General features: G+C 56.6%; 1 protein-coding gene across 2 annotated transcripts in view; it reads right to left on the reverse strand.

The window, feature by feature from the left end:
* The window catches only part of PEPD (peptidase D), a 118,052-nt gene that overhangs the window by 89,301 nt on the left and 16,007 nt on the right, over positions 1 to 12,744 (reverse strand). For both annotated transcript variants that reach the window (XM_045891227.3, XM_064580866.1), the window contains exons 4-6: positions 11,349 to 11,412; positions 5,503 to 5,550; positions 4,057 to 4,118 (exon numbers count right to left, since the gene is read on the reverse strand). In XM_045891227.3, coding sequence (XP_045747183.2) covers positions 4,057 to 4,118; positions 5,503 to 5,550; positions 11,349 to 11,412 — 174 coding nt within the window. The remainder of the gene's footprint in view (positions 1 to 4,056; positions 4,119 to 5,502; positions 5,551 to 11,348; positions 11,413 to 12,744) is intronic.

Genomic DNA, 12,744 nt, shown 5'->3' on the forward strand with positions numbered 1-12,744 from the left:
AGCATTTTCTATGATAAGCATGTATCAGTTGGGTAAAAACAACAATAAATCCACCAGTGCCTAAGAGGGTGGGGAGCAAGTGTCCTGGAAGCATAGGGTAATTCCCTGGTGGGCTCAGCCTGAGGGATGGGTGACAATGGGTGAGCAGGATGGGTCCAAACTCCCCTGCCCCAGCTCCTGGCCTTCTCCCTGCAGTTTCTAACTCCAGGAAGGAGGTGAGACCCACTGGAGAACATGCCCTGCAAGGGCCCCCCACTGCCCTCCCCTGCTAGGGGCTGGAGTGGGTTCCTGTCTCCTCATGGAGATTCCATGGACCATAATAAGAAGCTCAAGTTAACGAAGAGTAACCTGATACGCAAGTTAACAGTAACCACAAAGCCAAGTCCCCCCCCACAGACCGGCATTTCGTTGTGATCATCAGGTTTTAACAAAGTCCCTCTATTTCCTGGGTTTAAAAATTCACATCTTTGGGGCGCCTGGGTGGCTCAGTTGTTAAGCATCTGCCTTTGGCTCAGATCATGATCCCAGGGTCCTGGAATCGAGCCCAGCATCGGGCTCCCTGCTCGGTGGGAAAGCCTTCTTCTCCCTTTCCCACTCCCCCTGCTTGTGTTTCCTCTCTCACTGTCTCTCTCTCTCTCTGTCAAATAAATAAATAAATAAAATCTTAAAAAAAAAAATTAAAATTCACATCTTTGAATATTTATATCCCTACATTAGCAACCCCCCAAATTCAGCAATTTCATATTTAACTGCTTATTTAAATGGAATTAATTTATAACCAATTGTCTTCAAATATGCAAGGCAATTTAAGTAAATGCCAAAAGATAAGAAATATGCTTATCCTGAACAACCAGCTGATGTAAAATATCGACCGTATTTCTCTCTCAGACAACGACATGAAACTGAGCCCTCCGCAACTCATTGCCCTGGCCCAGGGCTCCCAGGCAGTCTGCCTGCTCTGGAGGGAACTGTCTCCTGGCAGGCAGGCACCCCCATGAGCCACCTGGCCCCTGCAGATCTTCTCCTCCAGGGTCAGCCTCCCCCTCTCTCTCCCTCTCTCAGGAAAATCTGCTCTGAAGTCTACCTCCTCAGATGCTATCAAAGATTTATCATGTCTGCCCTTTGCTCCCAGGCTACAGGAACCAATTGCTCCAGGCAGCCGCGGGAGGGAGCCCACAGGGAGAAGCCCCACGCCCTCCATACCACACCCCTACCCTCACCTGTCCACCCAGCTGTTCTCTGGCTGGGGCTAGCCGGAACTGAGGTGAAGAGGCTCTTAACTGGGTGGACAGGTGAGGCCACTGTTCTACGATAAGCTCCTTCCTCCCCCCAGGCCAAGGGACAAAGGTGGCCCGGGATGGCCCACAGCAGAAACCTAGAGGCCAAACCCGAACTTCTGCCACAGCAGGTCAATCAAAAATCCAAGATGTGGGGTGTTTCAGAGAAGTCCAAAAGGGTCAAAAACCAAATTTCCAGGAATAAGATGCTTTACTAGGGCAGTAAGAAGCAACCGGTGACAGACACCGATGGAAAGTGGGACAATAGCAAGACTCATCTTGCTTAGGAAACAGGCTATTATTATCCACAGCCAGCAGCTGGAGACGCGGCAGGCAGGTGAATGTAGCTGAGCTGCAGCAGCCCTCAAGGACAGTGGCAGAAGGAACGAGGGGACCAAGTCAAGGTGCTGGCAGCCAGGGTGAGTGGGAGGCAGGGGACCGAGCGGCACCCAGAGCCCAGGAGTACAGACAGGACTTTCCAGCGGGCAGCTGGAGGCAGAGACCGGGGCCCAAAGTCATACCCGTGGCATGCAGGGTAGGGGCACCCACCGCAGGCTCCTACCCAACAGAGCAACCCCTGAGGGCTGAGCTACTCAAAGGATGCCCCAGAGGGAAGGGAGGGAGGACCACAGGGGCCAGGGAACTCTGAAGCAGAGACACATGTGGGAGGGCTCTCACCAGCGGTGCATCGGTGCATCGGCCAAGACACATGGGTATGAAAACAATCCCCCAGCTCCTCCGGCCTGCGGGGGACAGGCTCTCAGTACAGCAACGAGCGGCTGGGGAGTACCCCAAGTCAGCCCCATCTGGAATGGACTACAGATCGGAGAGGGCCCGGCCAGGGCCTGGGGAGAACCAGCAAAGTTAAGGCAGTCCCTGGCTCTCCAAAAAAGCTTCCAAATGCCGACTGGGCAGGGAGGGGGTTTGGCAGAGCACAGGCTCCTCTGGGCTCTTGGCAGGGGCTGAGGGGTCCCACAGACCAACAGGGGCCAGAGGCTGAGGTCCTGTTCACAGCAGGATTCCTCCTAGGGAAGAGGCCTCAGCTGCCACGGCCCACTGACTGTGATGGCCCTGGAATCTGCCCACGCCTCGTCTCTGGGAAAACCTGGGGAGCGGCCAGCTGAGCTCTGCTCTCAGGGGTCACATCCGGAGCTCCCTCCCATACCTGCCACACCACCCACCAGACCTGTTCCTGGGGTGCTGGGGAGGCATTCTCGGCACCAAAAACCTCTGGAGGGGGCAGGCAAAGAACCCGCAACGCACTGGCATCGGGAATCTTATAATCAGTGATCCCGAAGTCCACCTGGCCCACTGCACAGAGACGGGGAGACCAAGGCTCAGGGGGGCAACAGGGCTTAATGGGGATGTGCTTGTGAACAAGTGAACACCTGTTTCCAGAGCACCAGCTCCATGCCAGGCTCCGGGGCAGAGCAGGATCCCATTTCGCCCCCATGCAAGCCCCAGCAACACCATTATGCGTGCGGGAGCTGAGGCTCAGAGGGCAAGCTCTGTGAGAGGAGGTGGCCACGAGGGCTCCCTCCTCTCACTCAGGGCCCTCCCCACGAGGCAGAGACCTAGCGGAGGCTGGAGGGGCCAGCCCATGGGAACACAGATGTTGGTGCTGGTTGAGGCAGGTGAGCCAGGCAGCGGCACCTCGGCAGGGCTGGGGGACCAGGGGAGGCTGGGCCCAAGACAGGCCACAGCGGGCTGGGCCCACGCCTTCCGCTCGGCTCCAGGGCCTGGAGGGACATGGCAGCTCCACGGCCAGCATTTCAAAGAGCGAGCACATGGCTACTCCAGGGAAATTCCCAAGAGGATGCAGGGGTTTGAGCAATGAGAAGCAAACCTGATACTCGCCCCCATCCCATCGCTCTTATCATTGGGGGAGAGATACATATTTATGAGCTCATAATCCTTCCTAATCACCCCTACCTCACACAGACGCACAAACTCCCTGTGGCTCAGGCTCATACATAATTATTAGGCACATCCTCTGTCACCGCCTCAGTCCACCAAAGGACGACAGGACGCAGTGGCGCAGAGTAAGTGCGGTAGTGGGGGAGCTGGGGATGGGAGGCCCAGGAGCAAGGCTGGGGGGCCAGCCACACTCAGCAGCCTGGGGGAGCAGGTGCCCCCCTCAAGGGTTCCTCTGCCACAGCCTGGAGCCCCAGACGAACCACCCCCCACCCACCCCGCCGCAGGGCCAGTCCCCAGCCGGCCCAGGGACACAGCCCAGCTTGCAGGAAGCTCTCTCCAGGGGCCTCGGTATGAGGGGGGCAAGGAGGGCAAGGTGCCTTACCTCGGCCCCACATCTGCCTTCCTACCTGGAGAGGCCCAGGAGGGGGAGCAGGGTTTGGAGGATGGGCCTGGAGCTAAACGGGGGGAGTGAGGGCAGGTAAGGGGTTCGCTCTCTTGAGACTGGGGCAACAGCAGACTCAGGCTGGGAGAAGTCAGTGCCAGGACTGAGGAGAGGGGCTGAGAAGAGCAAGGACTACAGAGCTGAGAGCAGGTCTCTAGAAGGAGAGTAAGCCCCCGCCTGTCCGTGCTCCCAAGCCCGGGCAGGTCTGCACTTGCATTATGGAGCTCAACAGAGAAGCAGAAGTTGAAGTGATCTTAGGCAAATCATTTTTCTAAACATTTCCTCAAAATACCCAATCCGACTCCTTCCTAGCATCCTCCTGTTCATGTATTTTGTGCCTAGCTTGCAGACAGGGCAAGGCCTGCGGGTGAAAGGTGAGCGGGGGAGGAGGGAGACCATTCCAGGGGCCCCAGGACTCACTTGCTGATGCCCTCGAAGGAGGCCTCCCTGCAGATACTGCCACTGTCCGTGTTGACGCCACGCTGTAGAGACAGAGGGAGCATGAAGGGCGGGGCAGGCACACGGGGCCGCCCTACGGGGTCCCCACCACCTGCAGGGGAGCGCCCACCTCCTCTATCCAGCCTCAGGACTGGGGAAGAACCTGGAGCCTCCACCCTGCCCAGCAAACATATCCCTTCCTGCCGTTCAGGTAACTCCCAGCCAAGCCTGCCCTCCCACCCCTGCTCAAAGGCAAGCTGTCCGTTCTCTGCCGCAGCCTGAACCTGGAGGAAAGGAAAGGGCCGCACAAACAGCATCCCAGGTGCATGAAAGCCTCCTCCCTCAGATCACTTTGCTAAAACCAGCTCAGGCTATGCAGGCACAGACGGGGAGTGTGCCCACACTCCCCACTGACAGGGTCCAAAAAAGCACTGTCACATCCAGCCCTCCCGGAGATGTGGGTAGGACCCAACTCCGGCATGATGGGCGCTTCTCAGTGACACCACGGAGCTGTGGTACATCCCTGTCCTTCCCCTGACTGGGAGGAGAGTGGAATTCAGACAAGAGAGGAGACAAAAAGGACTCAGAGAAAAGTGTGCCATCCCCAGAGAGGCAAGGCGTTCCGAAGTGCCCTTCTTCTTTAAGAACGGCAGGCCAACGTTGAATAATGCCCCCCAAAGAAAACACGCCGGGCCATCTCCGACCACAATCATCTCACGTAATCTTCCTGCTCGGCCATCAAAACAGCAGAGCGGAAAAAAGACACCATGTGAAGTGCTTTTAAAAAAAAAAAAACCAAGAAGAACTATTTCTGAAAAAAAATCGATGAACGAGAGAAAAGGGTCACTTTGGGAGGGAAGAACAGTTGTACACTCTCCATACTTGAAACTCCCCAAGGTCAAAAAAGTGCAAGAAAGCTGGTTCTTCTCTGAGCCATTTCGCTGCCAGAGGGCCCCCACAGCCCTATTTAAGGCACCAGGGGCCCACCGGGCACCCCGACCCACCCCCAGGCCGTGGCAGGTCATTCAGTGTACCTAATTCTATATCTGATGCCAAAGAGCCCAACAACCTTGCAGACAGGCACCACAGGTGTGTCTTTAAAATTCTATTAACAATGGAGGAGACACAGGGTGGAAGCACATTGATATTCTACATCCACAAAATCTGTGAGCTCGGCCTGACACAAATACATTCTCCAGCTGGGTTTTAACCCTTGGAGTAGGCGTGGCGTCTTCTGCCAGGACCCGGCACATCTCAGGGACACTGGAGGATGGAGGACGTGGTCCCGGATGTATTCAGCCATCTTGAAGGAGGTGTCACTACGTGTTACCGATGACCATTCCTCCAGTTTCCAAATCCTCTGCAGGGGTAGGCAGCTCCCTAAAACCTTTCCCCGTGGTGCCCAATCCCTGGACACCAGCCACTTACCAAGGTGAGGAGGACAGAGGGGTTCTGTGACGTCAGGACACTGGCGATCTAAAAGGTCAGAAAGAAAAATCCACTTTAGAGCAATCGCAAAGACATCTGATGGAGATGATACGCCACCATGACTTAACGATGTCAGCTCACATTTATGGAGCCAGTGGTTAAAACCAGGCAGTGATGCTGTTGTCCACATCCTACAGATGAGGAGACCGAGGCTTGTGGACACCAAAGGACTTCTGAAAGCCACGTGGCTATCAAGTGGCAGACAGGGATTCACGCCTACACCTGGCACACCTTCCCACATGCCGCCCTGCCTCCGGGCCCCACACACATCCCAGGCTCCACGCTGCCAGACCTGCCCACCCCGCAACAGCCCCCCTCGCCAGGCCAGCACCTCTGTCCATCTGCCAGTCCCTCCGGAAAGACCTGTTCCAACTACCTCTTAGGCACTGATCCCAACAGCCTCCTGTCCCCAGGGCAGACACCTCCCTCCCTGCCCCCCATTCATCTCCTAGACTGTGTGGAGGAAGCTTCCCCCAATCCCACCCTCTGTCCCCCACCCCAAATCCCCACTCTCCATCCCTCCTCCACCTTGACCCACTCAGGCCTCATGTCCCTGCATGCTGGCTGCTTTCTATCCCAACCCCATGAATTAATGTGCCACATAACCTCATCTCTCCATGCCTCTGCTCAGGCTCTGACCCCTGCCTAGAATGCCTCCTCCCCTCCTCAGCAATAGTAAAGCCTTTTGTTACCCAGACAGATTCATTCACTCCCTCATCTCCTGCCCCATTCCCTTGGCAAAGTGCCCACCACACTGCATTAGCCACGACATTTGTACCCGAGAGCACCAAGCACCCTGGTAGGAGCATTTTCTTCCTCTCCTGGCCCCCACGCCTCAGTCTGCCCTGCATCTTGGTTACCAAGGCCCCTGCCGTATTTGAGCCCTCACCCCCACCCAAAACTCTTTCACACCCTGACATGGGCGTGAGAAGGATTTGTTGTTTGTTGTTTTAACAGGTTTCCTGAGCTATCACTGACAGGCTCTACAATGCACATATTTAAAGTGCACATTTTGATAAGTTTTGACATATGTATGTACATGTTTTTTAATACTGAGAGGCTCCCAGAGAAAACCTGGAATATACTGAAAACTGTAAGAAGATAAAATACACCTACAATCCCATCCCCAGAGACTTTTTATCTCTGCACATGAAAACAGAGATCTGTAATGACATCTGATCATACGAAGTTACACACTTCACCTGTTTCCTGAGATGAAGTATTCTCCAGCCACGGGATTTTTACCAATCTCTACCGCCGGGGGAGGGGAAACGCCCAACGAGCCCCCTGATCATGGCCTGTGCTGGTCCCTCCAGACATCATCTCATCTAACCACCTGGGAAGTTGGAGCTACTTGTGTCCAGATTTCACAAATGAGAAAGCCGACAGGTTCAATCATTTGTCCAGGTTCATGGTTAAAAACGAGCAGAGGCCAGGGTTGAACATACGGCTGTATGGCTCTCTTAATGGACACAGCACAGTTCATTTATTCATTCATTCCTCTACTGGACACTTAAATAACTTCCAGCGATTAACTAGTGTTAGAGAGGCCCTGACGAACACTCTTCTATACAAATCCAGTTTCTTACCATAAATTCCTTTAAAAATGTATTTCCTTAAAAAAAGAGAGAGAGTGACCCAGTGACACCCCTGGGTGAAAAGCCATATGCTTCATTGAGGGTTTTGATGCTGGTGGCCAGACGATCCTCCAGATGTGTGCCAGCCGCCCTCCCCCCACGGCGCACAAGGCTCCGCCTCCCCAGACCCTCCTCTCTGACTCCTGCCATGAGGACAACTGAACCCCCTACTCCCGCCTCTGTGCTGCACACACCAACAGCTCGGCTGAATCCCTGCCACTCCCACAGGCCCTCCTGGAGGAGGGGGGACGCATTAAAAGGAACAAGAGCTGTGCATGTCGGGCCCCTGGGTGTGCTGTCACGTCGACAGGAAGGGTCTCCATTCATCAGCACAGAACAGCCCCGTCAATGACGGTGGCAGGACTGGAGAGCGAGCAGGCACCCGGGGACGGCCACGTGCCACCGCCCTTGGCAGAGGGGAGCCAGATCACAAATGCACGGTCTGGTGGTTTCTCTCTCGGCGATGGCTCGGGACGTGCTGGTTAGGAATGATGGGGAAAGCAGGCCTCTCTGTGCTGCCTGGTGCGAAGATGGGCCGAGAGCCGACACACCAAGCAGGCCGGGCGTCTGCCAGTCCTGGCAAGACGGCGTCTCTGGTGGATCATGACGGCCTGAGTGGGCCCTGGTTCCCTCTGTGGTTGTAAAACCTCTCCCAGCCTGGCAGCTCCGTCCACCCTTCCACATGGAGACCCATTAGCACTACGTTCTTCTCAGCACACCCCGGGCCCACGTCTCAGAAATAAAGGAGGCGGGCTGCGCCTGTGTGTCGCCAGCTCAAATGCAGCTCCAGCGCACAGGACGGCTCGCCTCTGTCAACCCCGGGCCTCATTTCCATGGAGTGCGGGCCGCGGGGGACCCATCAGCCTTCCCAAACCGGCGCTGTTAAATGCCCCTGATGTGCTGCATCCACAGCCAGCATCAATTTCCTGGGCAGCCAGGCCTCACTGGCAGGTTGAGGGAGATGGCACAGGCAGAACTGATCAGAGCCTTGTGCAGAGGGGCCCTCCCTTGGGGACACTCAGAGGCTGCCCGAAGACCCCTCATGCACCCTCACGCTCAGGGCCCCAGGCAGGCCTGCTGGCTACTCTGCCTGGGTGACGGGCCAGAGAAAGGGGCAGAGCAGTCCTTAACCAAGCCTGCCCTGCTCTAGGGAGCTGGGCTTCACCCTGCGAGCACCCAAGCTTGTGAACTGTTTTGGGGCACCTGGCTGGAGCAGTCGGTTAAGTGTCCGACTCCTGGTTTTGGCTCAGGGTCATGAGACTGAACCCCATGTCAGGCTCCACGCTCCATGTGGAGTCTGCTTAACACTCTCTCCCCCTTGCACGCATGCATGCTCTCTCTCTCCAAAGTGAATAAATAAATCTTTAAAAGCAACTGTTTTTCATGGCCGTCTGAAACAAGGGTGCAACTTGGTGGCTGGCAACGCGTCTAAAAATCTGAACTTGTTTCTAAAATGTAAGCATCAGGAAAGCTCACAAACACCATGGATCTGCAGCTCCTCCTGCACAATTGGGAGTTTCCAGCAACTCTGGACCAGCAGTCCCACGTAGCAGCTGTCCCTTCAGAGGTGCCACCCCACCCCAGAGTGAAGCACCTGACCAGCTGTCAACAACGAGCCCCCATCTCCAGTAAGAATCAGAGCAGTAAGTCAGGACAGAATTGATGAACCATGACAGTGATGATGACGGGACACAGCGGACAGCTCTTGGACCCGAGATCCTGTCCTCTGAACTCCTCTGAAGGCTTCATTTAAGATTCTGCTTCGTAAATACAGACTGAGAGTGGGCTGCTCTGTGGGGCTGTGATTCTGCACGACAGGCTTTCCTGTCCCAACGCTCCAGACCTGCATCCCTGTATCTGGAGGCCAGCTCTCCTCTTTCTCCCCAGAAGCCACAGGATGAATGGAGCTGAGGTTCCCCCAGACACAGAAGCAACAATGTCAGACTGTGGCTGGGCGGGCTGTAGCACAGAGACGCTCTGACTCGGTGGGGCTGAGTCCTGGGCTGCCCCCTCCAAGTTTATGGGAAGGTCAAGGTCCCCAAGGGCAATAATGTTAAAATGCAGTTTATGGAGGCAGGAGGGATACACGTGCCAAAGGAGAGGGTCAGGAACAAAATCAGAACTAAGGATAGAGGGCGCCTGGGTGGCTCAGTTGGTTAAGCGACTGCCTTCGGCTCAGGTCGTGATCCTGGAGTCCCGGGATCAAGTCCCGCATCGGGCTCCCTGCTCCTTGGGAGCCTGCTTCTCCCTCTGCTTCTCTCTCTCTCTCTCTCTGTCTCTCATGAATAAATAAATAAAATCTTTAAAAAAAAAAAAGAACTAAGGATAGAGCAGGTCACTGCTCCCTAGTACCTAGTACGCACTCCCTAGTACTTAGAGATACAAGGTAAGTGGCAAATGACCTCATCAGGGCATGCAAATAAATGTTCAGACTATTTGAGATCCTGCACCCAAAGAGATCAATACAACAGGTCACATGTGTATTAACAGACTCTTTAGATGCTATGAGTCACCCCCAGTAACTTGGTATTGAAATCCCAGGACAAGAAAGATCCATCAAAAGCCCCCTCTCTCTACAACCCAACTGGGCAGCAGGTGCCGCAGACACAGGCGCCCACGGCCTCGTCGATGCGAGCTGCACTCCTTCCCCAAGGCCCTCCTGACCAGGCACCGCCCTGCTAGTCACCTTCTGCAGCAGCTGGGTCCTGGCTGCTGAGTTCAGCCCTGGGTCTCAACCAGCTCTGACGCCCACACGCCCCTGGAACCAGGCAGGCAGAATGTGACAGTAATGTCTGGGGGAAGGAACTGGGCCTTAGAGACAAACATAAAGCAGCAAAAGGCAGACTAGAGAGCAGAACACAGCCAGTATCCAGCATGTCCACCGCAGGTCCCAAGAGCCGGGGTGGGAGGGGCGCCAGTGTGGACCAGTCAGCAGGGGATGCAGCGGGCTGGCAAAGGCCTCGGAGCTCGGGTAGGACACGGGGGCAGGGGGGGCGGGCATTCTAGGGCAGCAGAACTGGAGCAGGACCATGTCTGTGTGGGGGACAGTACTAACGTGGGCCTGCGTGGGGCCAGGCGTCCTCCAGCAGACTGTGCCAGGCCCCCGCTCCGGGGCTGAGACACACTGCTTCTTCACCGCGCTGTGGGTCTGGCCAGGATCCCTGCAAACCTGCCTCCCACCCAGTGCCGTCATTCCCCAACAGAGCCTGTGTCCTACCCAGGGTAAGGGGTAGCTGCTTGGTCTCCAACTGGCTGGCTCAGCAGCTGCTTCCACACTGATCCCCAGCTCTTAGGTACGTCCACATGCGATCTCGGTTTGGCTGGGGAAATGTGGCGTGGGAGGGCCCCATCCAGCTGACCCTGCCAGGCTGGGGTAGACCTTGAGCAGCAGGCCTCCTGGTGCTTATGTTCTACCTAGCACTGACCTGCACACGGTGTGGGGGTTGTAACAGCGCCCAGGGACAGAGCAGAGAGGCCTCCCTGTGGGCCTGGCAGTGGCTGCAGTGTTGGGGGCCTTGGTCCCCCAAGGAGACCATGGGGGCGCATAGCTGCGCTCTCACCTCTGCCCCAGCCCCGTCCCATCAGCCGTGGAAGTCAGGGGCAGCGCCTTGTGACTGCCTGGATTCGGGACAGATGCAGAGCCTCCCAGAAGGACAGTCATTCACCTATCCAGGCCACATGACACCGTTGGGCATCCACACTGGGAAGTAGATGAAAGCCAGGAAACTTCCAACCGCACCCCACCCCACGGGGCTCTCAAAGTCTGGGGCTTTTCTGGCAGTGGCATCTGCAGCCAGCGGCGGCTGTGGGGAGGACCTCCCAATATGTGGAGGCCCAGGCTGAGCCCCGGGGGGGGACACTGAGATGAGACCTCCCAAAGATGTCCTCCTTCTGGGAAGCTCAGCAGCCATAACCCAGGTACCAGAAGCCTCCAGCCACTGAGTCAGGGGCACTGGGCCAGGCAAAGGGGGGGCCTCTTCAGGGAAGTCTGAGGTACACGTCCTGCCGGCGCTCCCCAAATGAGGGCACTGCCACGGTGGCTGGCGGCCAGGTGGTGACATCCCACCACAGGCCGCCAGGTTACGGCCCTGAGAGGAAGGGGGTGAGGGAGGCCCTCGACGGCTCAGAGAAGAGTTGGCTGCTACTGACCTCGTCTATATACTGGACGTCATCCACGGCATACTTCTCCTTGAAGTACTCCTTGGAGTGGATCCTCAAAGAGAAGCACAAGGAACACCAGGGTGAGGGTTTGGCCACACTCGGCACAAGCTGCCTTCCCGCCCCCAAGCCCAGACCGTAAAGCCCCGGGCCACAGAGTGAACGCTGAACTGCACCTGCCTCCCCAGACCTCCCCCAGCTGACCTCCGCCGTCCTCGGAGCCCGTGACCCTGGCCACCAGCAGCAAGCATCTACAGACCATACCTCCCCTTCCCCCACAAGTGAGAGCCCACGGGGGGGGGGGGGGGGGGCCAGCCAGCATTCCCTCTGGGGCATGAAATAAGCTGCCTCCCAGGAGCCCCCCCCCATAGAGCTTCTTTAGAGGAATGTTTTAAAATTAACATTTGAAAGAAGTCAATATCAGTATTACTCACTGTGATGAGAAACATTCAAGCTTACTCATCACCACTGAAAAATCAGCCATGAAAAGACAGAGACAAAGGGAGGAGGAGGTTGGGCCACCCCCCAAAGGGCTCTGGGTCATGGTCGCAGTCTGGCAAGCAACCCCCCGCCCCAGCCTCCTGGTCAGTGGCTGAGTTGATGTCACTGCTGGTGACAGAGCTCACACGAGGTGGGGCACTAGCCACACAAGGGGAGGGTGTCACCAGCCAAGTCTAATGACGCACACACGCCATCCTGCGCCATCCCACGCCTGGGCACCACATCAGCACGGGGGGATAGGCCCCAGCCTGCCTGTGATCGCATGGTATTCTAGTCACCAAGTGTTAGATCCGAAAGAGGCCTCAGGGGAATACAGCAGATGGTTTTCAGCCTGTGCTTCCTGGACTCTCAAGGGCGAGCAGATGACAGCGGGGTGAGGGTGCCAAGGACAGGGTGCCTGGGGAGGCCCAGAGAGGCCAGGGGAGGGAGCACACTTCCAGACTTGGAGAGGACCATCTCCAAAAACGAGCTCCCTGTGCCTTTGAGTGACTGGTGTCACTGGCCAGGAAACAGAAACCCACTCCCCTCCCTGAGCCCTGCACCACTTCTCTCCGGGGCTGGAGGCCCCGGTTCTCCGTCTACCACGGACAGCTCACTGACCCTTGGCGACTAAGTGGTGACACGCTCAGCCATGCACAAAAGCACATGCCATAAGGGTGAGGTGGGGCCATCGGTGTCCTCACCACATCCACCCTCCACTGCACCGGCTGCAGTCCCAGCACCAGGACGGATGCCCTGCATCCTCAGCAGGTCTCCGACCCACCTCTGGCCCCTGTCACTTCATCGCTTGCAGCTGTGACAGGCATCCAGAGCAAACTCCCAGAAGATTTGGGAAATGCCAAGAACCTGCTTTCAAGGGATGCTTCCTACAGAGGGCATCTCAGCC

This window comes from Mirounga angustirostris, unplaced genomic scaffold, assembly GCF_029215605.1.
Source record: "Mirounga angustirostris isolate CCGP_5_RB_7025 unplaced genomic scaffold, mMirAng1.0.hap1 SCAF_16, whole genome shotgun sequence".
Taxonomy (NCBI): domain Eukaryota; kingdom Metazoa; phylum Chordata; class Mammalia; order Carnivora; family Phocidae; genus Mirounga; species Mirounga angustirostris.